We start from the raw sequence: 25668 nt of genomic DNA on the forward strand, positions 1-25668 counted from the left end.
GTCTTTGCACAAGAAGGGAGTATTTATTTTTTAAAGACCACGGCTGAACTTTCAAGCAGTTTATTGACAGTTGTGAGAGCTTGGGCGGTGACAACTGCCACTCACTCGTCCTTTCACCCCACCCCCCTTTCTCTCTCTCTCTCCTTCATGCCTGTGCGTCTCTGAGGAGACAAAAACTCAGACAGGTGGCTGTGTAGTTGCTGCCACATCATCTCTATGCCTCCACCCTGCCACTTCACACACTGAGCCTCTACCTTACAGCAGCACGGCCACTGGAGACATGACTTGGATATGAGAGACACACACCAAAGTGTTATAGTCGACATGATGAACATGGAATTATGTTGTTTTCAATAAAGATTTCTAGATGTATGCATAAAGCTGATCATTTTAGGATATAAGCTATTTTCAAGGAAACAAGCAAGATTCGCTTGCTTCTAATTTTTAAAACTAATTTTCACCTGTTTTTTTCCCTTCTTCCATCAAGTGTCAGATCTAGCGGGGGGAGTGTGAGACTCATGAGTGAAAATCCACCTGAGCTCCTACCGTTAAGAGATTTGGAGCTTTTATGAATCTGATTGTATGTCATTAAGAAGTTACTCCGGCATTCACATAAACAATAGAGTGGGTTTTGTGCACCAAGACACAGCTGGAGCAAAGCAAACAGCTCATTGTCTCTAGTCTAGACCCTACTGGGTCGAAAACTGAACAAACGCTAGAGCTAGTTTAGAAGGATATACAACAACAGGAGACTGCAGAACAAATCAGGAGAGGAACTACAAATGAAGCCTTGGATCTATAGTTAGTCCCTCCAGGATTCTTGCTATTCTGCGATCGCAATTTTTTTTGCAAAACCAACAATTTCCCATATATTATGCGAGGGTTTGCAATTTTGACCAATCCCTGCTTTATTTCTGCATAAACAGTCAAATCATTGCAATATTAATTGCATAAAACTGACCCATCAATGCAGTATAAGAACAGGTCTCGCAATTTCAACCAATACAATTCAACCGGTACATTTACCGCATAATATGGTTAGATCAAGTTGCATATCAACAAACTTTTTCCCTTGTCAGTGCATTTTCAAATTGGACAAGGTCATCACGTATTGCCATGCAAAATGTCAGAATTGCCGCAGCAAAATCAAGTATTTTTGCTCACAAATATCACAGAAAATCCCAGCAAAATCCTGGAGGGACTGTATAATGCTTTTACATTGCTAACACTCTTAACCCCTGTCTGTAAGTCAGTCTAAAGGGACTTGAGCTTTTAAACAGCATGTGTTGATTAGTTGACTCTTTTTGATTGAGCCTCTGTACCTAGAGAGGGATAGCTTTCATTTCGTCACTCCCAGATCATTTATTTGCTCACACTGATGGTATATTTGGCTGTTTGCCCTTAACCATTTTATTATTTATTTTATTTTAGTTTGGTGGAGAACTAGAGAATTATTACCATGAGCTGCATTCCCTTGTTGACCATTGTGCATTATGGATGTGGCTTAAACATTCCATTTGTCATTCTGAATGGAACGATTCAGTAGCGTTGTGTAATTAGAGTTATTGCTTGGTCATGGACACAGTTAGCTTGAACTCGTAGTGCAGCTGAGGACCTCAGGATCACTGTCTGCTTCTCCATTCTAGTGTTCTCTAGTAACGTTCTTGTGTCATTGAATCTTTCATACATTTCAATGGGAAAAGGTCTTTCCGCTAAGAGCTTATTGAAATATAATTTGCCATTATCAAGATTGTTTAACCGTGACAATGAAGGGCTATGTTCTGTGGGGTCCCATAACATTGGTTTATAGATGTCCGAGCACTTGCTTTTTAATCCCTAGACTCCATAAAGAAGAAGTGTGTGGATTGTAAGGGTGAGACATGATGTTATTGATTCACAAATGCCACAATTGCACAATGGTCTTTGTTGATCGATACCCTGGGCTTGAAAGAAAATGGTAGCCTAGTGGTTAAGAGCATTGGGCCAGTAACCGAAAGGTTGCTGGTTTGATTCCCCCAGCCGACTAGGTGAAAAATCTGTTGTTGCCCTTGAGCAATGCACTTAACCCTAATTGCTCCTGTAAGTCGCTCTGGATAAGACTAAAATGTATGAAAGTAGTGAGCAAAATGGCTTGTTCTGGTTTATGACCTTTCTCAACAGTTGTATATAGCCTGCTTTCAATGACACACAACATTTGATCGGAGATATGAATTCCATATTATTGTATTTTTTCGAAAGTGAAAAGCACACAGCAGGCACAATTGGAAATCACTCTGAAAACCAAAGTGATGTGAAGCAAATGTTTCTGTTTCATTTGCTTGTATTGTTTGTCAGTTATGTTTATGTCTAATCCTAGAAATATGTTATTTATGTCACCTTCAAGGATCGTAGGTTTGTATACGCTACACTAAAGCCGTGTTCTAAAGAACACATTTTAAACCAATGAAAGGAAGGGAGATTATGTATTTTTTCATAGTTGGAATCATTTGTTCAAGGTCAATGTCAGATTTTGGCTAGATGAAACAGCATATTGATTGAGGAAATCCATTGTAAGCCTCTAGTTTATAGTTTGATATCTGGGAAACGTACATCAGTTGCCTAGCCGTTTTTAACATGCCTGAACATAACATTACAGTATGTGAGAACACACATAATCCCCTCCAGCAAGAGCATTTAACCCTCTTGTCTGTGGTTGAATTGAGCTTATTTTGCCTGATGATAAAGAGGTGAACAAAGCTATTTGCTGTTTGTGTTCATAAGTGAGCAAAAGAAAGAGCCATTTCTGAAGGCTGTGGCTGTGCCTGCAAGCCAAGGCCTCTTGAGTGACGGTGAAAACGCCAGAGTGCCACGTGGGTTATATGCAGATCAGTCACAGTGAGACAGGGAGGACTCACTGTGAATGTTAAAACTCATTCTGCTGCCGGTTGAGGGAAATGATTACTAATGTCCCCAGTATCACTCGGCTAATGAAAGGAATCGTTATGTATTTAATAAGGACTGTGGGGGGAGGGGTGGGAATATTTCTCAGTGTAAACCGCTCCTGTACCCAATTAATCCCCTTTTTTAGAAGCTGTGGGCGTGTACAGGTAAGTGGTACAGTATAGAAGAAAAGCAAACACTTTAAATGTGTCGGTTGTGCGTTATTATTGTTGCTGTCATGTTCAGCAATGAATATTAATGCAACAAACAAGAACAAAAACCATGATACCGTCGTTATTTAACACCAGCAACCCTTCTCTTCACCTGTATTTAGCTACTTCATGTTCTAATCTTTGATATTTTAGTCTCCTCTGAAAATAGCAGGTGCAAAACTACAGTATATCTACTGAAGACCAAATTTTAACCATTTCAAATGTTTCACTGGTCTGTGATTTTCCGCTGCTTGTTGGAATACTGATTCACTCCAAGGCACTTCCTTGGGCTTTCAGACAAAACTAATTAGAAAGGGGTGAGATCCTTTTAAATAATAAAGGATTCCCCCCCCCCCCCCCCCCCACTCTTTCTCTCAGCTTCTCTCATCCAAACAGGTCTTTTATTCGTTTCCATAGTAACTACAGTAAAATACTGTCTCTTGAATGAGGAATCCTCCATGACTGTAAATAGAAGGTGTGTAATAGGGTTAAAGCATGGTGTTATGGCGCCCCTCGGAGGCGGGCAGTGTTGACACATGGTCGCGCCGGCGCCATATGAATTGCATAGACTAGAGGAATTAGAGTTTGTTTGGATTTATGCATGTCTGTGTTCCTCTGTGTTGAGGGCATAACAATGCAATAGCTGTGTCCACACTACAGTCCTCAATATCCACTCTACGGTTCTCTGTATCCACTCTACGGTTCTCTGTATCCACTCTACGGTCCTCTGTATCCACTCTAGGGTCCTAGGGTCCTCTGTATCCACTCTACGGTCCTCAATATCCACACTACGGTCCTCTGTATCCACTCTACGGTCCTCTGTATCCACTCTACGGTCCTCTGTATCCACTCTAGGGTCCTCTGTATCCACTCTACGGTCCTCTGTATCCACTCTATGGTCATCTGTATCCACTCTACAGTCCTCAATATCCACACTACGGTCCTCTGTATCCACTCTACAATCCTCAATACCCACTCTATGGTCCTCAATATCCACTCTACGGTCCTCAATATCCACACTACGGTCCTCTGTATCCACTCTACGGTCCTCAATATCCACTCTACGGTCCTCTGTATCCACACTATGGTCCTCAATATCCACTCGATTGATTCCTCTGTATCCACTCGATGGTCCTCTGCATCCACACTATGGTCCTCAATATCCACTCTACGGTCCTCTGTATCCACACTATGGTCCTCAATATCCACTCTATGGTCCTCTGTATCCACACTATGGTCCTCTGTATCCACTTGATGGTCCTCTGTATCCACTCGATGGTCCTCTGTATCCACACTATGGTCCTCAATATCCTCACTATGGTCCTCTGTATCCACACTATGGTCCTCTGTATCCACTTGATGGTCCTCTGTATCCACTCGATGGTCCTCTGTATCCACACTATGGTCCTCAATATCCTCACTATGGTCCTCTGTATCCTCACTATGGTCCTCTGTATCCACATCTGAACTTCCTTCCTCCTCTCTTTCTCATTCTCTCTCTCTTTCTCTCTCTCATCCTGTCTCATGCTTGCTCTCATTCTTCCTCTCTATCTGGCTCCCTCTCTCTTTCTCACATTATCTCTCCTGCGGTATTACATGGATGTTTTTTCACGGCTGACTCCTCTAGATGAGACGTTGAGGTCAGGTGGAAGACACGTCTGTTTCCATGATACTAGTGAAGGGAAATCACACTTGCTTACATTGGTGTAGAGATGCATTCATATCAGGCACATGTCATTGCAGCCAACATTGTACGGTCTGTTAGGTTTAAGCGGCTTGTGGCGTCTGTTCGATTACTGTATGCATAAACATGAAGCTATGTTTGAATGTCCTTAAATAGCTAAAGTATGTACATTCCCACATACAATTATTATTAGAAATAAGGTCTGACGATGACTAACTTGGCACGTCGCTACAGTGGCTGGCGTATTATACGGTGTTGATTTGAGCATATTGTCTAGTGTCATTTAATTTGTTAGTTTTTATTTTCTTTGTTTTTGTCCATATTTCTATTCATTGGGGCGTCAGGTAGCCTACCAGTTAAGAGCATTGGGCCAGTAATCGAAAGGTTGCTAGTTCAAATCCCAGAGCAGACTAGGTGAAAATTCTGTCAATGTTCCCTGGAGCAAGGTACTTAACCCTAATTGCTCCTGTAAGTCATTCTGGATAAGAGCATCTATTTAAATGTAGAATATTTCCATATATTGCACGGAAAATCTAATAAACAGGTCATGGCTTCTGGAAGCTTGTCATTGTCTGTAACTCTCACCTAGTCATGATGGTAAAAATGTAAAACTACTCTCATCATAATTCATACTGGCTGACCAATGCTCAAGTAACCAGTTATCTCAACAGCATATTTAATATTCAATTGTAGTTTTCAGTATAACCATGGTAACCCACAGTTGGATGTATGCTGAGTAGATTGACCCTCTAAGTCAAGTCAAATGTTATTTGTCACATGCTTCATAAACAACGGGTGTAGACTAACAGTGAAATGGTTATCCCTGATCTTTGAGATGTTCCGTTTTTTGTGGATTATGTCATTTCCCTGATTTTTTTCATGTATAATGAAGATTGTTACATAACCTGTTTTGAAAGACTAAATAATGAAATCCAATATTTGTTATGATAAACAGTGAGTGAGTGATCCAGCATGTGATACCTAAAAGAGAAAGTACATTTTTCCTGAAATGACCCTGCTTACAGTGCCAACAGTTAAACAATTATCAGACAGCAATTCCCCTTTCTTTACGAATTACTGACGGGATCTGTGTTAAAGTCCCAGTGTAGTAAAAAACACGATTTCCCTGTGTTTATATATAAATCTAATTTTATTTTTCACATACACATGTTTAGCAGATGTTGTTGCAGGTGTAGCGAAATGCTTGTGTTTCTAGCTCCAACAGTGCAGTAGCATCTAACAATTCACAACAATACACAATACACACAACCTAAACCTGGCATAGACTAAATACAGTAGAATATAATACAGTACTGTATATACACATGAGATAAGTAAAGCAAAAATATGTAAACATTATTAAAGTGACTAGTGAGTGTTCCATTATTAAAGTAGCCAGTGATTTCAAGTCTATGTATATGGGGCAGCAGCCTCTAGGGTGCAGGGTTACATAACCGGGTGGAAGCCGCCTAGTGATGGCTATTAAACAGTCTGATGGCCTTGAGATAGAAGCTGTTTTTCAGTCTCTCAGTCCCAGCATTTATGCACCTGTTCTGACCTTGCCTTCTGGATGATAACGAGGTGTACAGGCAGTGGCTCGGGTGGTTGTTGTGACATTGGGTGCTGTAGGTAGTTTGCCCCCAATGCTGCATTAGTCAGACCACACCACCCTCTAAAGAGCCCTGTGGTTGCGGGCGGGGCAGTTGCCGTACCAGTTGGTGATACAGCCTGACAGAAAGCTCTCAATTGTGCATCTGTAAAAGTTTGTGAGGGTTTAAGGTGCCACGACAAATTTCTTCAGCCTCAAATTTCTTGTGCCTTCTTCACCACACTGTCTGTGTGGGTGGACCATTTCAGATTATCATTGATGTGTATGCCGAGGAACTTGAAGCTTTCCACCTGCTCCACTGCGGTCCCGTCAATGTCAATAGGGGCTGCTCCCTCTGCTGTTCCTGAAGTCCATGATCAGCTCCTTTGTTTTGTCGACATTGAGTGAGATGTTATTTTCCTTGCAACACACTCCCAGGGCCCTCACCTCCTCTCTGTAGGCTGTCTCGTCATTGTTGGTAGTCAGAACTACTACTTTTGTGTCGTTTGCAAACTTGATGATTGAATTGGAGGTGTCCATGGCCACGCAGTCATGGATGAACAGGGAGTACAGGAGGGGGCCGAGCATACACCCTTGTGGGGCCCCTGTGTTGAGGATCAGCGAAGTGGCGGTGCTGTTTCCTACCTTCACCACCTGGGGGTGGCCCGTTAGGAAGTCCAGAACCCAGTTTCACAGGGCGGGGTTTAGACCCAGGGCCCCGAGCTTAATAATGATTTTGGAGGGTAATATGGTGTTGAATGCTGAGCTATAGCCATTCTTACATAGGTATTCCTCTTGTCCAGATGGAATACGACCTTGTGCAGTGCGATGGCGATTGCATCGTCTGTGGATCTATTGGGGTGGTAAGCAAATTGAAGTGTCTAGGGTGTCAGGTAAGGTAGAGGTGATATGATCCTTAATTAGCCTCTAAAAGCACTTCATGATGACAGAAGTGAGTGCTACAGGGTGATAGTCATTTAGTTCAGTTACCTTTGCTTTCTTGGGTACAGGAATAGTGGTGGATATCTTGAAGCAAGTAGTGACAGCAGACTGGGATAGGGAGAGATTGAATATGTCTGTAAACACTCCAGCCAGCTGGTCTGCGCATGCTCTGAGGACACGGCTAGGGATGCCCTTTGTAGTCCGTGATAGTCTGTAGACCCTGCCACATATGTCTCGTGTATGAGCTGTTGAATTACTACTCTACTGTCTCTATACTGACGTTTTACCTGTTTGATTGCCTTACGAAATGAACAACTATACTGTTTGTATTCGGCCATATTCCAAGTCACCTTGCCATGGTTAAATACGGTGGTTCGCACTTTCAGTTTTGGGTAAATGCTGCCCCTAATCCACGGTTTCTGGTTTAGGTAGGTTTTAATAGTCACAGTGGGTACAACATCTCCTGTACACTTCCTGATAAACTCAGTCACTGTATCCATGTATTTGTCGATGTTATAATTTTAGGCTACCAGGAACATATCCCAATCTGCTGGATCAAAACAATCTTGAAGCGTGGATTCTGATTGGTCAGACCAGCGTTGAATAGTCCTTAGCACGGGTACTTCCTGTTTTGGTTTCTGCCTATAGGCAGCAAAATGGAATCGTGATCAGATTTTCTGAAGTGAGGGTGGGGGAGGGCCTTGTAAGCATTTTGAAAAGCTGATTAGCAGTGGTCTGTTTTCTCAGAGCGAGTGCTGCAGTCAATGTGTTGGTAGAACTTCTGTAGCATTTTTCTAAAATATGCTTTGTTTAAATCCCCAGTTAGAATAAATGCGGCCTCAGGATATGTGGTTCCCAGTTTGCATAGAGTCCAGTGTAGTTCTTTGAGGGACTTCCAGGACAATGACTGAGAGTCGCAATGACTGCCAGCAGATACCCATAGATTTCCAGTCATTGTGCTAACGCTACTTAGCATTGCCTCACAAAACGACCTCTAACTTCTTTCATACTGGACACAGAGACATAAAAATATTATCCACGAGTTGATCTGACTCTGGGGAAGTAGACATATTGCCAAAATCCCAAACTATCCCTTTCATTTTTACCCAGAAATGATTTGATATTGAGATAAAAATGGCTGCATTGGACCTTTAACTAAATCTCTCGCTCCATGGGTGTGAAATTTCTAGTTTTATGCTGGGAAAACCCAGATACAAAAGTTTTTTTACAGCAGAAACTCTGTCTTCCCATAGGAAGTATGAGGTGAGGGTGATGTGATCAAAGGTATGGGGAAGAAGTTTGATAAGCAGAGGACCATGAGCCGGGGCTGCATCCTGACACCAGGTTTATAAGCTCCACAAGGTATTGTGAGCATGAAGGAGGAGACCTGGTGGAGTGAGCTCAGGGAGTCTTAGGGTGCTTGAGACGTGGCAGGAATCTCAATCGATGATCATTGTAGCAAGGACCAAGGGGATGGAAAGAACAAGGCAGATGCAGGAAGAACACAGGAGGGTATCAAGCGATTGGGGCATTGATATTTTCTGAAAGGTGTAAAGCAAGTAATAATACTTAATAAAAAAGGAAATGAGAAGAAGGGTTAACTAGGGATTTAGGGTCAGGGAGAACAAGAGGGGACCAGAGCTCACTGCCCCCTAATGTTGTGTGTTCAGTCATTTTCTCTCCTTTTGCCAGTATTTATTCAGAGTTTCTCAAAGTAGTTAGTAGGGCAGTACACTACTAGTCCCAGGGACCCATGTACAGTATGATAATAGAATCTTGACATTGACAGATTTCCTCCTTTGTGTTCTGTTTTCATTGACCTTAAATTTAAAGGTGGGTACCATGAATTATTTTATTTCACCCTTCATGCATGGCCCTCATGCTATGTCTTTCGAGTGAAGCCACGTGTGTCCATGGAGCCATTGAAATCAGTATATTTCACCTCTGGACACATTGCAGGCCATATTAAGGACTTACTGTACACATGCTTAAGGGCAACATAAACACAGAGATATATAGAATCTTAATCATGTGGGCATGAAGGAGCAGACCTGGTGGATTAACCTTTAATGTTTGTCTGAAACTGTGTTGATATTTTGTACAGTGAGTTAAGATCTATATGTTATGCCTCTGATAAACATTTTTTTTGGTAGTATGGTTGCTGAAAAAGGTCCCAGCAGACATAATTTAACAGGTTGTACCGGTTCCTTTCAGAGGGACTAAAAGCAAGTAAAAAACATGTAACTGTTTTTGTTTTGTTCGTTTTTTTTTTTTCAGTCAAATGCCTCATTTCACCAATGTTGTTGACTTAGGCCTATGTAACAAAACAAGTTGTGGATTGAGTTGTTTTGAACCATTATCATTGAGCTGCTATGAATGTTGAATGACGCTCCAGATGTTAAGAGAACGCACAGCACATCTTTGTTCCAACATAACAGCTCGCAACTAGGGCACTGACTTTTCTCCCTTGTGTATACATGGTGCTTGTCCTTTCATGATTATTGTCTCTGGGAATTAAGTAACAGGGAGATGGTTTCTGGTGTGTCTTTCAGCTCCTTGTGGTGGTCATTATGCTGGGTCTGAAGGCGTGGTACTCTCTCCTAACTTTCCCCAGAACTACACCACTGGTCAAACGTGCTCCTACTACATTACTGTCTCTGGAGAATTTGGTAAGGTTTTTCATTTCTTTTAACCTTTATCTAACTAGGCAAGTCACTTTTAAGAACAAATTCCTACCCCGGCCAAACCCGGACGACGCTGAGCTAATTGTGCGCCGCCCTATGGGACTCCCAATCACAGCCGGCTGTGCCTCTTGCGCTGAGATGCAGTGTCTTAGACCACTGCGCCACTCGAGAGAAGGGTTAATCAACTGCAACATTATTAAAGCAGCACTTAGACTTAATCTGACTAGTCTTATACCTCTGATTTAGCTGCCTACAGTCCAATGGAGGATTTACCATCATTTTCAGATATTATCATTGTGGAAAGTATGTATCTTAAGATAGTCTCCTCCTATCCAGGCTTATACAAAGCATAGTTCAGTCATGAAGTGCTGAATCATGGATCAAGGTATGTTAGAGTCATCCCTGGTTCTTGTCTGACCTCATACAAGTTATGCTTTCTCAATTGTGCGTGATATTCGGCCGTGATGACACAACCAAAACATATCTAATTGTATAATTGTATAAGGTCTAAGGTTTATCTGTGCCTCAGTGCGTATTTATCATGCATGAACTGGTGTAGCAGATGTGAAATCGCAAGGTAAACATTGTTGGTTAGCCTGTTGTGTGGTGACATCACCCACCCTGAGACCTGGGTAGTTAGCACGCTAGCCTTGTGTCATTGTTGACAAGATTCCAAGTTCCATTTTGCCATTTTAAACTCTCAGTTTACCATTTGCAGATAGGATTGTTTTGTAGCCACGTTTTTCATACTGAGGTAACCTATATGATGTCCCCATTTTGTCTCCTTAGTGGTGTTTGGGCAGTTTGCCTACTTTCAGACGGCAATGAATGACTCAGTGGAACTATTTGATGGGGCCAATCAGAATGCCAGGCTGCTAAGCTCCCTTGCTGGGTCTCATTCTGGTACGTAATAGCTTTCCATTCTTTCCGTTGTTTGTAGCCTTTAAATGAACAAAACCGATGGAAAACCACACATGCAGATGTTGTTGGGGAAGACAAGAGGTGGTATTACAAAAAGGTCTCAGCATGATCCCTGTATTAATAACTGCTGTTTGCACTTGGTTACTGTCTCATTCAAAATGTTTTCATTTCAGTAATTAACATTGTGACATAACGTCCATATTGCGACATAACATCCATATTGCGACATGATGTCCATACCATATCAGAAATAAGCAATGCTTCAATGATCACGAGTATCCATGGTTTCAGTCCTTAGGGTACTGTTGCCGCCTACACTGTTCTTACCCCTAGCTGGCTTCAGAGAGAGCTTGTGTGGCCCACCACTTTGCGATTGAGTCGTTGTTGCTCCCAGTCCTTAGGCCACTCTCTCAGTATTTTTTGTATTATTTAAAGCCACCTAATAAAATACGAAAAATTCAACACCTGTCCTCATCCGATTTTATCGCTGGTATTAACAGGGGAAGGTAATTACATTTCAGAACAGAAATCAGCCTCAACTTTACATTCTTCTGAGGATTGATTAAGGCTGTTGGATATAAACTGTTTGTATGGGACCTTGTACTATTCAGATTTGTGTTATTCTGCAGTGCAACAATATATTCCCAAGGGAGATGATGGTCTTTGACTTTGTCTTTGGATTTCACCATTCAGTAATGCAGTATGTGATGTGCTATATAAAATTAAAATGGAAAGGTTATACTGAATTAGATAACACATTAATTACCTCTGACATTTGTCCAAGACGTGTATACTAATATTTTCTGTACACTATTCCTTTGCACTGGTAATTGAGATTTTCTATCAACAAGTAACTTGATGTGTTTTCCCTGTCTATTCATGGTGACATTTGAATTATAATGATACATTAGATCATAATGCATTGGCTGTGTTCACCTTAATGGAGGCTGATTAGCAACCTACATTAGCCACATCCGCAATAAGCTACTCTACCTAATTATAGGCGTTCAAATGTCATGGCTTTCAATAAGTTCACGCCATCAAGAAGACACATCCTACCATGTTTTCATTGTCACAGCTGATTACGTTTTACAAGACTCAAGCCTACAAATGTGTAGCCTATACAAAGTTGTTTGCTTGTCCAACATTCTCATTATTGATAAGACTTTGTTCTTCCTCTTATTATTAAGAGAGTCCTCTACTCTATAGACCGTACTTAAAAGTTCAACTGCCAACATCATGCTATTTACCCAGCAAGATTTTGAATGGGAGCGAGTATATTTATAAGAAGCAATTCATCATGCAGCTGAGGTTTTGTTCTGTATAGCACACAAGAAGGGTCGGGAATCTCAAGAAAGGCCGCTGTTGTCTTCATAGGGTTAACACTGTGAGTCAGCATATTGTGTGTGTTAAAAAAAAAAATAGAAGATATATTCATCCTTTTTTTGCAGGAGAGACCTTGCCCCTGGCGACATCAAACCAAATTATGGTGCGATTTACTGCAAAGAATGGTCCTTCCGCCAGGGGTTTCCACTTTGTTTACCAAGGTATGTTTATATACTGTATGAACAGGTAATACGTTGCAATATATACATACTCAGGTCACATGCATGACCCTTCCTTACTGTTTTTACCCCTGTGGCAGTAGGTGTGTTTCTGAGGGTCCTGGAGGCCTCCTGAAGCCCTCCATCCCCAGGCACCAAAGGGTCTTATCTATCCATGTTATGGTTCCCATGGTTGTCAGGCTGTTCAGGGCGTTTGCCATTATCTCTCTTGCCCCATGGGAGCCTAGGGTGCCAGTACTCTAATCATTATACCTGTGCAAGGCATGTCATGGTGAAAGGGATTTCTAGCTGCTTTAGTAGTCATTGAGCAGATGGGCTCATACAGATACACTATAGAACCGTATGTTGAAAGTGTCATAACCAATATTTAAGGACTCCCTCGCTCTTGCATAATCAATATAAAATGTCACACATTAATATATAAAATATAAACCCACATGTTTTATAAAACGTTTCCAGGATGGCAGAGTACGATTTTTCTTTTTTCTTTCTTAACTCAATCCTTTCAGATTCCTTAAATCCAATGATGCCTTTGGCTTTTATCATCGAGGTGTCATGTCTACTTTATTTTAGTGTCATTTAGAGGTTCTCTCTCATGTAGATAATAGCTCACCTCAGGACACATCAAGCATTTTCTCGCTCTGTCAAAATTGTAATAAATAAGCTATGTGAATTACATGAACTTTTACTGTCAGCTGCCTTATAAAAATGGATGATCTCAAATTGTAATCTTCCATGAAGTATGTTGAGCACATATACTGTACAGTGTTTACCAGACTGTGGGGATGGAAGTTTTTTTTTAAATACTCCCTGACAGTTAGGATAGTTTGTTTGGTACATGATTGCAGAACACACTCTGCTCTGGTACAGATCTAGAAATATCAGACACAATCCCTCCCAGCCCAACACTAAAGGCCTCAATATTGCACTAAGATATACGATATACTGTAGATAAAATAGTATTTGAACACTTACCCCCCCCCCCCCCCTAATTAAAAAAAATAAATAATAATAATTCACATGTGAAAATCGGATATGGAGTTTCACACGTGAAAAACCTTAACGTGTGAAAATCTCACTTTCACGTCACAATGTGAAAAACATTCATGTCTGTGAGAGAAGAGGGGACAAGGCCATGCATGCAGTGGTACATAATGTTTTGATATACTGTAGTACAGATTGTAACCAGTCATGTTTTGAATATCAGATATATATATATATTTGGTTTCATTGTCATCTTCCATGCCTTGGTGTCCTGAGAGTGTTCATGATTGAATAACAAAGTTATAACACATGCTAAAGTGTTTTTACTTCAGCATGAATTAGCCATTAGTATGGCTGATGATACACTGAGATCCTTCTAAAGATCTCAAATGTCCATAATGACAAATCATATTATACTACCACATTGTATTGCAATTTTCCTGTGAGCTTTAAGCGAAGAGTTATCACATCTAGGTGTTAAACACTGGGTACTCTTTTCTTTGTAGCTGTTCCTCGCACCAGTGACACGCAGTGCAGCTCTGTCCCAGAGCCACGGTACGGTAGACGGATGGGGTCCGAGTTCTCCGCTCGTTCCATTGTTCGCTTTGAGTGCAACCCTGGGTATCTGCTACAGGGATCCAAAGCCATCAAATGCAATGTGGTCCCCAGTGCGCTTGCCCAGTGGAATGATACTGTGCCAACTTGTGCTGGTAAGCCTCCTCAAATCAGTCACATTTGTGGACATTGATTTAGAGATGGGTTCATGTTGTTGTAAAAGGGAAATTCCACCACTTTTCAACCTGGTATTAATTATCACCAATCCCATACCGAGTCTGTGAAAACGACTCATTTCCACTATCTGCTGTTAAAATAAATGTTTTTACTTTATATATTTTTTTTTACGGTAAAACTTAGGAATGCGCTGTTTTTACATATGTAGACATTGGTATGGTGCTGAGATAATGAATATGAGGTTGAAATGTGGTGCAATTGCCCTTTTAGAACATACAGTGGGTAGAACATCTAATAGATGTCATCACTTTTTACATTTGTAAGTTACCATAAACACCATAAACATACTAAGATATTGGGAAGTGAGATGATTATTTAGTCAGAATAATGTTCTAAACTCAGCAAAAAAGAAACGTCCCTTTTTCAGGACCCTGTCTTTCAAAGATAATTCGTAAAAATCCAAATAACTTCACAGATCTTCATTGTAAAGGGTTTAAACACTGTTTCCCATGCTTGTTCAATGAACCATGAACAATTAATGAACATGAACCTGTTGAACGGTCGTTAAGACACTAACAGCTTACAGACGGTAGGCAATTAAGGTCACAGTTATGAAAACCTAGGACACTAAAGAGGCCTTTCTACTGACTCTGAGCAACACCAAAAGAAAGATGCCCAGGGTCCCTGCTCATCTGCGTGAACGTGCCTTAGATGTGGCCAGGGCAATAAATTGCAATGTCCGTACTGTGAGAAACCTAAGACAGCGCTACAGGGAGACAGGACGGACAGCTGCTCGTCCTCGCAGTGGCAGACCACATGTAACAACACCTGCACAGGATCGGTACATCCGAAACATCACACCTGCAGGACAGGTACAGGATGGCAACAGCAACTGCTCGAGTTACACCAGGAATGCACAATCCCTCCATCAGTGCTCAGACTGTCCACAATAGGCTGAGAGAGGCTGGACTGAGGGCTTGTAGGCCTGTTGTAAGGCAAGTCCTCACCAGGCATCACCGGCACAAATCCACCATCGCTGGACCAAACAGGACTGGAAAAAAGTGCTCTTCCCTGACAAGTTGCGGTTTTGTCTCACCAGGGGAGATGGCTGGATTCGTGTTTATCGTGGAAGGAATGAGCGTTACACCGAGACCTGCACTCTGGAGCGGGATCTATTTGGAGGAGGAGGGTCATGGTCTGGGGCGGTGTGTCACAGCATCATCGGACTGAGCTTGTTGTCATTGCAGGCAATCTCAACACTGTGCATTACAGGGAAGACATCCTGACATGAGCCTCCAGCATGACAATGCCACCAGCCACACTGCTCGTTCTGTGCGTGATTTCCTGCAAGACAGGAATGTCAGTGTTCTGCCATGGCCAGTGAAGAGCCCGGATCTCAATCCCATTGAGCTCGTCTGGGACCTGTTGGATCGAAGGGTGAGGGCTAGGGACATTGCCCCCAGAAATGACCGGGAACTTGTAGGTGCCTTGGTGGAAGAGTGCGGTAACATCTCACAGCAAGAACTGGCAAATCTGGTGCAGTTCATGAGGAGGAGATGCACTGCAGTACATATTGCAGCTGCTGGCCACACCAGATACTGACTGTTACTTTTGATTTTGACCCCTCCCCCTTTGATAAGGGACACATTATTCAATTTCTGTTAGTCACATGTCTGTGGAACTTGTCCAGTTAATTGAATTCAGTTGTTGTATCTTGTTATGTTCTTACACATATTTACGCATGTTAAGTTTGCTGAAAAAAAATGCAGTTGACAGTGAGAGGACATTTCTTTTTTTACTGAGTTTATATATAATTAAAAACTGGGTGGTTCGGGCCCTGAATGCTGATTGGCTGACAGCTGTGGTATATCAGATCGTATACAATGTGTATGACGAAACCATTTCTTTTTACTGCTCTAATTACGTTGGTAACCAGTTTATAATAGCAATAAGGCACCTCGAGGGTTTGTGGTATATGGCCAATATACCACAGCTAAGGGCAGTGTCGAGGCACTCCGCGTTGCATTGTGCTTTATGAACAGCCCTTAGCCATGGTATATTGGCCATATACCACACCTCCTCTGGCCTTATTGCTTAAATTACTCATGTCAAATTTCCACTCGGTGTCTTGACTCACCATGGCTACAGGAACCTGGCATGTGCCCCATTCAATGTGACTCTAATTTTCCCTCTGTTTCGCTCCCCAGTTCCATGCAGCGGTAATCTGACAGAGAGAAGAGGCACCATCCTCTCCCCCGGATTCCCCGAGCCCTATGGGAACAGCTTGAACTGCGTGTGGAAAATCATTGTCACCGAAGGAGCTGGGATTCAGGCAAGTACAAAGGGGGCAGGTCTGAACTCATCGAAAGTAATAAGCTACACCGACAGACAGAGAAGAGAGGGAAAATTGTATTTTTTGAGTGACAGGCTATAGCACATTTTAACCGTCAGTCGTCCTACTGAGAAGAAAAGAAAATTAGACGGTATAAATTAGACCAGTTGCCAGCAGAAGTAGTTTTAAAGCACATAAAAAACAGCTGCAGTCTTATTGCTATTGATCGTGCCCTAATGAGAACAACTCGTTTTTTTAAATACTTCTTACAAGAGCACAGTATAAAACCTGGGTTTATGTCTATAGCAGGAGAGAAAACTTCCCTCAATAAAAAACACCAATCTCTCATCTAACCATTCAAAATGCTTGTCCTTTCAGAGAGATGGCATGTACATTATTTTTGTTACTCTATTTCTGTATTTTTTTCTTTTGCAGATTCAAGTAATGAGCTTCGCCACTGAGCATAATTGGGATTCCTTAGAAATCTATGATGGAGGGGACATGACAGCTCCTAAACTTGGAAGCTTTTCAGGTGGGAATTGGATTACTTAATCATGCATGGAATCACACGTTTCCCCTTGAGATATCATGTCTGTGTGCAATATAATACTTATTGCGAATTAGGTTTCATGTGTTTTACAGAATTCTTACAAGCCTATTATTTTGAAGACCACAATAAAAATGAAACCGACTCATGTTATGTTCCCGTAGTTCTTCTAGGGGACTGAACATTGATCATGGGTCCAATACCTTTCTCCACAATCTTTTACACAGCAGACCAATGTCCCAATCGTCATGTTGGATGACTCACAGTATTAGCTCCAGAGACCTTTTTAAAATCCAGTTGGCAGCCATCTTGGCCTTCGTTGCCTCCCAGTTAATCCTAGGAACAGCATTTCTGCCACTGAATAGCTTTGTCTGCTATCTAATGAAGACGTTGAATGCTATGGCTGCATTAGGCATGATCAGTGATATGAATGGCATATTCCATCCTTTAGAAAATAGAGGGCACTTCCCCTGTCTGGCAAATGTGTGGGTTTATCAATCTTGAGTAGATCCATTAGTTCATGACTTTCAGTATGTGTACATGATTTTAAATGATTCAGTAAGCGAGGTCAGTTGGAGAAGAAGGTCATGACGGACATTGGGGACATGTTGGAACTCCTCCATAGGAATGAATAGAATTCTGCAGTATTTCAATTCAATATTTCAAGGACGAAATTACATGTATTTAAGTATTTTTGTTGTTGTAGTGGGGACAGTAACATTAGTACTTTCTAAAAACTATTCTTTCAGGATTTTTTAAACTTATAAATATATATATATATATATATATATATATATATATATATATATATATATATATATATAGAAATGTCCTTGTTTTTTAAAGAAAAGCACATTTTTTGTCCATTAAAATAACATAAAATTGATCGGAAATGCAGTGTAGACATTGTTAAAGTTGTAAATGACTATTGTAGCCAGATTTCTTTATGAAATATCTACATAGGCGTACAGAGGCCCATTATCAGCAACCATCACTCCTGTGTTCCAATGGCACGTTGTGTTAGCTAATCCAAGTTTATCATTTTAAAAAGGCTAATTTATCATTAGAAAACACTTTTGCAATTATGTTAGCACGGCTGAAAACTGTTGTTCTGATTAAAGAAGCAATAAAAACTGGCCTTCTTTAGACTAGTTGAGTATCTGGAGCATCAGCATTTGTGGGTTCGATTACAGGCTCAAAATGTCCAGAAACAAATAACTTTCTTCTGAAACTCGTCAGGCTATTCTTGTTCTGAGAAATTAAGGCTATTCCATGCGAGTAGTTGCCAAGAAACTGAAGATCTTGTACAATGCTGTGTACTACTCCCTTCACAGAACAGCGCAAACTGTCTCTAACCAGAATAGAAAGAGGAGTATTAGGCCCCGTTGCACAACTGAGCAAGAGGACAAGTACATTAGAGAGTCTAGTTTGAGAAACAGACACCTCACAAGTCCTCAACTGGCAGCTTCATTAAATAGTACCCGCAAAACACCAGTCTCAACGTCAACAGTGAAGAGGCGACTCCGGGATGCTGGCCTTCTAGGCAGAATTCCGCTGTCCAGTGTCTGTGTTCTTTCATCCATCTTAATCTTTCATGTTTATTGGCTCTTTCTTTGCAACTCTGCTGAGAAGGCCAGCATCTCGGAGTTGCATCTTCGCTGTTGACGTTGAGACTGTTTTGTGGGTAGTTTCTCCCATTCTGCTCTGCAGATCCTATCAAGCTCTGTCAGATTGGATGGGGTGCGTCGCTTTACAGCTATTTTCAGGTCTCTCCATAGATTTTCGATCAGGTTTAAGTCTGGGCTCTGGGTGGGCCACTCAAGGACATTGAGACTTGTCCTGAAACCACTCCTGCATTTGTCTTTGCTGTGTGCTTAGGGTCGTTGTCCTGTTAGGTGAACCTTCGCCCCAGTCTGAGGTCCTGAGTAGGTTTTCATCAAGGATCTCTCTGTACTTTGTTCCGTTCATCTTTGCCTCGATTATGACTAGTCTCCCAGTCCCTGCTGCTGAAAAACATCCCCACAGCATGATGCTGCCAACACCATGCTTCACCGTAGGGATGGTGCCAGGTTTTCTCCAGACGTGACCCTTGGCATTCAGGCCAAAGAGTTCAATCTTGGTTTAATCAGACCACAGAATCTTGTTTCTCATGGTCTGAGAGTCTTTAGGTGCCTTTTGGCAAACTCCAAGCTGACTGTCATGTGCCTTTTACTGAGGAGTGGCTTCCGTCTGGCCACTTTACCATAAAGGCCTGATTGGTAAAGTGCTGCAGAGATGGTTTTCCTTCTGGAATGTTCTCCCATCTCCACAGAGGAACTCTGGAGCTCTGTCAGAGTGACCATCAGGTTGTTGGTCACTTCCCTGACCAAGGCCCTTCTCTCCCGATTGCTCAGTTTGGTCGGGCGGACAGCTCTAGGAAGAGTCTTGGTGGTTCCATACTTCTTCCATTTAAGAATAATGGAGGCCACTGTGTTCTTGGGGACCTTCAATGCTGCAGAAATGTTTTCATACCCTTCCCCAGATATGTTCCTCTACACAATCTTGTCTCGGAGCTCTACGGACAATTCTTTCGACATCATGGGTTGGTTTTTGCTTTGACCTTATATAGACAGGTGTGTGCTTTTCCAAATCATGTCCAATCAATTGAATTTTCCACAGGTGGAGTCCAATCAAGTTGTAGAAACATCTCAAGGATGATCAATGGAAACAGGATGCACATGAGCTCAATTTCGAGTCACATAGCAAAGGGTCTGAATATTTATGTAAATAAGGTATTTCAGTTTTTGTTATTTTTAATAAATCTGGAAAAATGTCAAACTTTTTTTGCATTGTCATTATGGGTTATGGTGTGGATTGCTGAGGATGTTTTTATTTAATCCATTTTAGAATATGGCTGTGATGAAACAAAATGTGGAAAAAGTAAAGGGGTCTGAATACTTTCCAAAGGCACTGTATGTTATACAATGGTGGAGGAGTGCCAAAATGGAGGCGCGGTGGCTTTAAAACAGTGCCCCTGTCAGCCGTCTAGTGTATATATAAACCATTGGGTGCACCAGTGGGTGGAGGGTGTCTTAACTTGCGTCTGTCCTCCTTTATCATGCTAAATGCCAACTGATAGGTGTTAGCTGTGTGGGAGTGTTAAACTGTGGGGGATTTCCATGGCAGGTTATGTTGTCAAGCCTCCCCATCTGTGATATTTTAGGATCTCGTCCTGTAGGTCAAAACTACACATCCTTTATGTTAGAAAATATAGATGTGAGAATGGACACATCTGTTACACACATCAACACAGTCGTGAAGAGGGCAGGACAACGCCTCTTCTCCCTAAGGAGGCTAAAAAGATTTAACATAGCCCTTCAGATCCTCAAAAAGGTATACAGCTGCACCATTGAGAGCCTCTTAACAGGCTGCATCACCTCTTGGAATGGCAAGTGCTTGGCATCCGACCGTAAGGTGCTACAGAGGGTAGTGCGTATGGCCCAGGTCATCACTGTGGCTGAGCTCCCTGCCATCCAGGACCTCTATACCAGGCGGTGTCAGAGGAAGGCCCTAAAAATTGTTAAAGACTCTAGTCACCCAAGTGATAGACTGTTCTCTCTGCTACCACACGGCAAGCGGTACCGATGCACCAAAAACCCTGAACAGCTTCTACCCCCCAAGCCATAAGACTGCTAAATAGTTAGTTCAATAGTTAACCAAATAGCTACCCGGATCTCTGCATTGACCATTTTTGCACTAACTTCTTTTGACTCATCACATCTGCTGTTGCTACTATTAATTATCTATCCCGTTGCCTAGTCACTTTATTCCTAGTTTTTGTACATATCTACCTCAATTAGCTCGTACCTCTGCACGCTGACTCTGTACTGGCACCCCGTGTAGCCAAGTTATTGTTACTCGTTGTGTATTTGTTATTACTTTTATTATTACATGTTTTACTTTTCTATTATTTCACTATTTTCTTTCTCTCTGGGAAGACTAACATTTCAATGTGACGAATAACATTTGATTTGATTTGATTACCATGGTCTCTCCAGCAGGAGGGGATCTCCTGCAGCGGGAAAGGGGGGATTAACCTTTTTTGTGCCTCCCAATGGATATACGTGTAGCCATGCCCCGAGCAATGCCTTCTACAAGCCTGTAATGAACTCAGCTAGTGTCACAACAACAGGCTTAGAAAAGGTCAGGCAACTAGGGAGTCATGTGGCTTTAAGGCAAAATGTCTATGCTAAGATATCATTCTGAATGTATTAGTTCACGTGGTTCACCACTGCCGCACTCCTCTAAGCCAAGGTTTTAAATGCAACAAAAAAAATGGTTGTCTAGGCCATCTAGCGAATAAATAAATCATGATGTCAGAGAACACCTGGTGACGGTTGTGTATGACTCATTGAATCTAAAGGAAAATACAATGGTAATTTACCTCCATTTTGAGCTGGGTTGTCCAAATGGCACAGGCACTGAGTCATCTTTAACATCGGTGAAATGTCTCCAAATCAGTAATCAGTGACATTAGGAGGGAATAAGAGAGAGGCTGTATCGTGTGCAGTGGCACGTTAAGATGCACAGTTTCCCCTTCATCGTTGTGTGGTCCGCCTTTACATCCTTGACATCCTCACCATTATAATCAGTCTTTTTTATTCTTCTTTTAGTTACAAATCCATTAGGATAATTCTCTTAATTAAACTGTCGGAAATGCTTTGTGTTCTCTGTCGCCTTCCTTTTTTGCATGATGTATCATACAGGATTAATCACACTTAATCAAATACCAATTCGATTACAATTGAATGAGGCTTATCTTTTCTGTTTACCACTATCCCCCTATTACCACTATTAACAGTAGAATGTGCAAATGATGAGGAAATGCTGTTGAAAAATGGTAAACCTGATATTTGTTGAAAAGGCCACATCACAGTCGCTGCTGTTGTTGCATAGTTTGGTATTCCTTGCCTCAAATTGATTTCAGATTGTGGCTTTAATTGCTTTTGCCGTGGATACTTACATTTGAAGCGTGATTCATTTGTGATCGATGGAAATATTTAATAATTCATCATACTTCAAATGTAAGTATTCACTGCAAAAGTAATTAAATGCACAATCTGAAATACATTTTATAGGACTCCAAAGATCAAATCAAATTGTATTCATCACATGCTTCATAAACAACAGGTGTAGACTAACAGTGAAATGCTTACTTACAGGCCCTTCCCAATAATGTAAAGAGAAACAAATTGAAATAATATAAAAATAATAAAACAAAGAATAAATACACAATAGTTTGGCTATGTACACGGTATACCAGTACTGAGTCGCTGTGCAGGGGTACGCGGTAATTGAGGTAGACATGTACATATACTGTAGGTAGGGATAAAGTGACTAGGCAACATGACAGGTAATAAACAGTAGCAGCAGCGTATGTGATGAGTCAAAAGAGTCAATGCAGATAGCCCGGGTAGTTGCTCATTTACTGTTGCCGTCGCTCGATAGCGACAGTTTATGTCTGTATACCTCTCATTCTGTGTCCATTGTGGCTATTGATTGGGTTTATGTCTATATACCACTCTCATTATGTGGCCATTGTGGCTATTGATTGGGTTTATGTCTATATACCTCTCTCATTCTGTGGCCATTGTGGCTATCGATGGGGTTTTGTTTCATCATGTTTAGAGATGATTGCCAAATGGTTAATGTAAAAAAATATATATGGTAAATTGTATTTCAAGATTGGTTTTCCATCTCTACGAAACATAAAATGACCCTGCTTCCCGGCCGAAAGTTCACATCAAGAATGTATTTTATCATAAGGTTCTAGACTGCCTAATAATACTAAATGTGCCAGATTCAATCCCGCAAAGTGCATTTTAAGCTCATCTGTGACTTATCTGACAAGCTCTGGAAACACTGGAGATGCCGTCTCACTAATAGAGATGATGGACCTCTGAATAGCAGGACAGCGGATGAGCTTTACAGAGCTGTCAAACTTCATCCAGAAATTATTAGTCAAGTCATTCAAGCGCAAAGGAGCATTTTACAGACTGCAATCATCAGCATAATGTACTCAGACAATTTTATGCACACCCGTTCTTCTACTGCCATACTATGCTGGATCCCATAGCATTACAGAAACCCATTGCAAACTTGGTAGCTCACTGACATGATTTGCAGGTGAACATATCTTAATGTCTATCAAGTCAGTATTTTGCAGGAGAGCTTTAGTCATTTCATCAGAGTTATTCATGTGATTGATTATAAACGTGTTAAGTCAGTCTACGTTTTGTCATGAATGAGTGAAGGGTATATTGCTGTCTCATAGCATAGCGTTACAACCTGTGAAGATGGCCTCCGAGGATGCAAATGTAGTAATAGGGTTGCAGAATTCTGGAAAGGTTCCGCGGTTTTCCAGAAACCCTGGTTGGAGAATTTCAGATTTCCTGTTTATTCCCTCCTGATGGCAGGAATTTTCCAACCAGGGTTTATGGAAAACCTATTTATTTTTTATTACCAGGTTTTTGCAACGCTATGTGTGACATCGATGACGAGAATAAAAATAATTGCTTTCTCTAACTATGTCACAGAACTTGTGAGCTGGGGTTTGAGCATAATATCCTGAAAATATAAAACCTGGTGTCTCAACAGAATATGTTGCTGTATCTTTAATCTGCCCAGGGGAGTTTCAACATTTCTTTATTAAACTGACCAATGCCCAAGACACCAGAGATTTATTGCTATTATAAAGTTTGACACAAGTGATGAATGACACTGTTTCAGGTTATATAACCGCATATACGCTATTTTTCAACCACATGTTTGCTTACTCATGATGAACACTGTGTTCTGATTTTCAGCAGCCTGAGCCAAAGCATATCATCCAAAAACATAGGATATCTACCACCCTGATCAAATCAAATTGTATTTGAGTACAACAGTGAAATTCTTACTTACAAGCCCTAACCAACAATGCAGTTTAAAAAAATATACAGTATATATCTATATATATATATGAATAAGAAGTAAAAGTAACAAATAATTACAGAGCAGCAGTAAAATAACAATAGCGAGGCTATATAGAGGGGGTACTGGTACAGAGTCAATGTGCGGGGGCACCGGTTAGTCAAGGTAATTGAGGTAATATGTACATGTAGGTAGAGTTATCAAAGTGACTATGCATAGATGGTTCCCTTTGAGCTCTGTAGACTTTTAACATTTTTACTTTTCCTATCTGTGGTGGTATGGTTGACTGCCCCTTGGAAACATTTGATGAGAGCTCTCCCCTGGGAGCTCAGATACTGAAGAACAGAAACAAACTTCAGTGACCATTGTCTGTTAGAATTTCAAAGCATGTTTTTTTTATACCCCTTCCCCCCTTTCCCCTCTTTTCATTTGGTTGACCTCCAAAAAGGAAAGTATTTTATAGAGGAGGAAAAATGTCCATAGAATAGTGAACAGCTGTTCACCTTATTCTGTTTTGGCCATTGATATAAACTGTAGTCACTTGACGAACCAACCCTCCAGAAAACATCCATATATATTCAGAATTGCAAATGGAACTTCTTTCAACAGTGAGATGAATGTAGATTTCTCCTGTGTGATGTATTTCAGGTACAACTGCTCCAGCCTTGCTGAACAGTACCTCCAACCAGCTCTACCTCCACTTCCAGAGTGATATCAGTGTTGTTGCTGCTGGATTCCACCTTGAGTACAAAAGTGAGTACACTGTGTATCATCTGTCTTATCATGAAACCTTAATTTTATCCATATCCTCTGACCCTGTGAAATAAAGGAATCTACAAGATTTCCTCTTGGCTAATAAAATGTTGCTTACTTCTCTCTCTCTCTCTCTCTCTCTCTCTCTCTCTCTCTCTCTCTCTCTCTCTCTCTCTCTCTCTCTCTCTCTCCTCTTCTCTTCTCTTCTCTTCTCTTCTCTTCTCTCTCTTCTCTCTCTCTTCTCTCTCTCTCTTCTCTCTCTCTTCTCTCTCTCTCTTCTCTCTTCTCTCTCTCTTCTCTCTCTTCTCTCTCTCTTCTCTCTCCTCTCTCTCTTCTCTCTCTTCTCTCTCCTCTCTCTCTCTCTCTTCTCTCTCTCTTCTCTCTCCTCTCTCTCTCTTCTCTCTCCTCTCTCTCTCTCATCTCTCTCTCCTCTCTCTCTCTCTCTCTCCTCTCTCTCTCTCTCCTTCCTTCTCAAACATGTAGTAGCATCACCTACAGTGCAGCTAACACTCTGAATCAAAAGCACTCAACGGGGCATTCTACTTTTATAATGTTAAAAATGAAGCTGCTCTGGGTGAGGCATGTGCATTTTGACATTTAAAAGCTTTAGAAAAATTACCAAAGCTGTCAGCATAAATGGTTCAACAAGTACAGCATAATTCACTGATAACAATTCTGTTAACGAAAAAATAAATACCAAGGAAACTAGCTGATAAAATCCAATTTCTCTACCTTTTACCATGGGTTGGAGCCTGATGGGAATTCCTCTTTTCAACTCTGAAATGGGCTCCCAATCTGTACTGTGTGGACACTGATAGCATCAGAGATAGTCTGTCTCTCTGGCCGCTTGCCTC

The 25668-nt window shown here is 41.3% G+C and overlaps 1 protein-coding gene across 1 annotated transcript in view; it reads left to right on the top strand.

Moving 5' to 3' along the window:
* LOC110499391 (CUB and sushi domain-containing protein 1) overlaps positions 1 to 25668 on the top strand; it is a 412624-nt gene that overhangs the window by 334501 nt on the left and 52455 nt on the right. Inside the window, exons 31-37 of the mRNA XM_021576507.2 lie at positions 9898 to 10014; positions 10819 to 10932; positions 12402 to 12497; positions 14006 to 14209; positions 16439 to 16563; positions 16999 to 17095; positions 24710 to 24814. Of these exons, the coding sequence (XP_021432182.2) occupies positions 9898 to 10014; positions 10819 to 10932; positions 12402 to 12497; positions 14006 to 14209; positions 16439 to 16563; positions 16999 to 17095; positions 24710 to 24814 (858 nt within the window). The remainder of the gene's footprint in view (positions 1 to 9897; positions 10015 to 10818; positions 10933 to 12401; positions 12498 to 14005; positions 14210 to 16438; positions 16564 to 16998; positions 17096 to 24709; positions 24815 to 25668) is intronic.

The sequence above is a fragment of the Oncorhynchus mykiss genome, chromosome 20 (genome assembly GCF_013265735.2).
Source record: "Oncorhynchus mykiss isolate Arlee chromosome 20, USDA_OmykA_1.1, whole genome shotgun sequence".
NCBI lineage: Eukaryota > Metazoa > Chordata > Actinopteri > Salmoniformes > Salmonidae > Oncorhynchus > Oncorhynchus mykiss.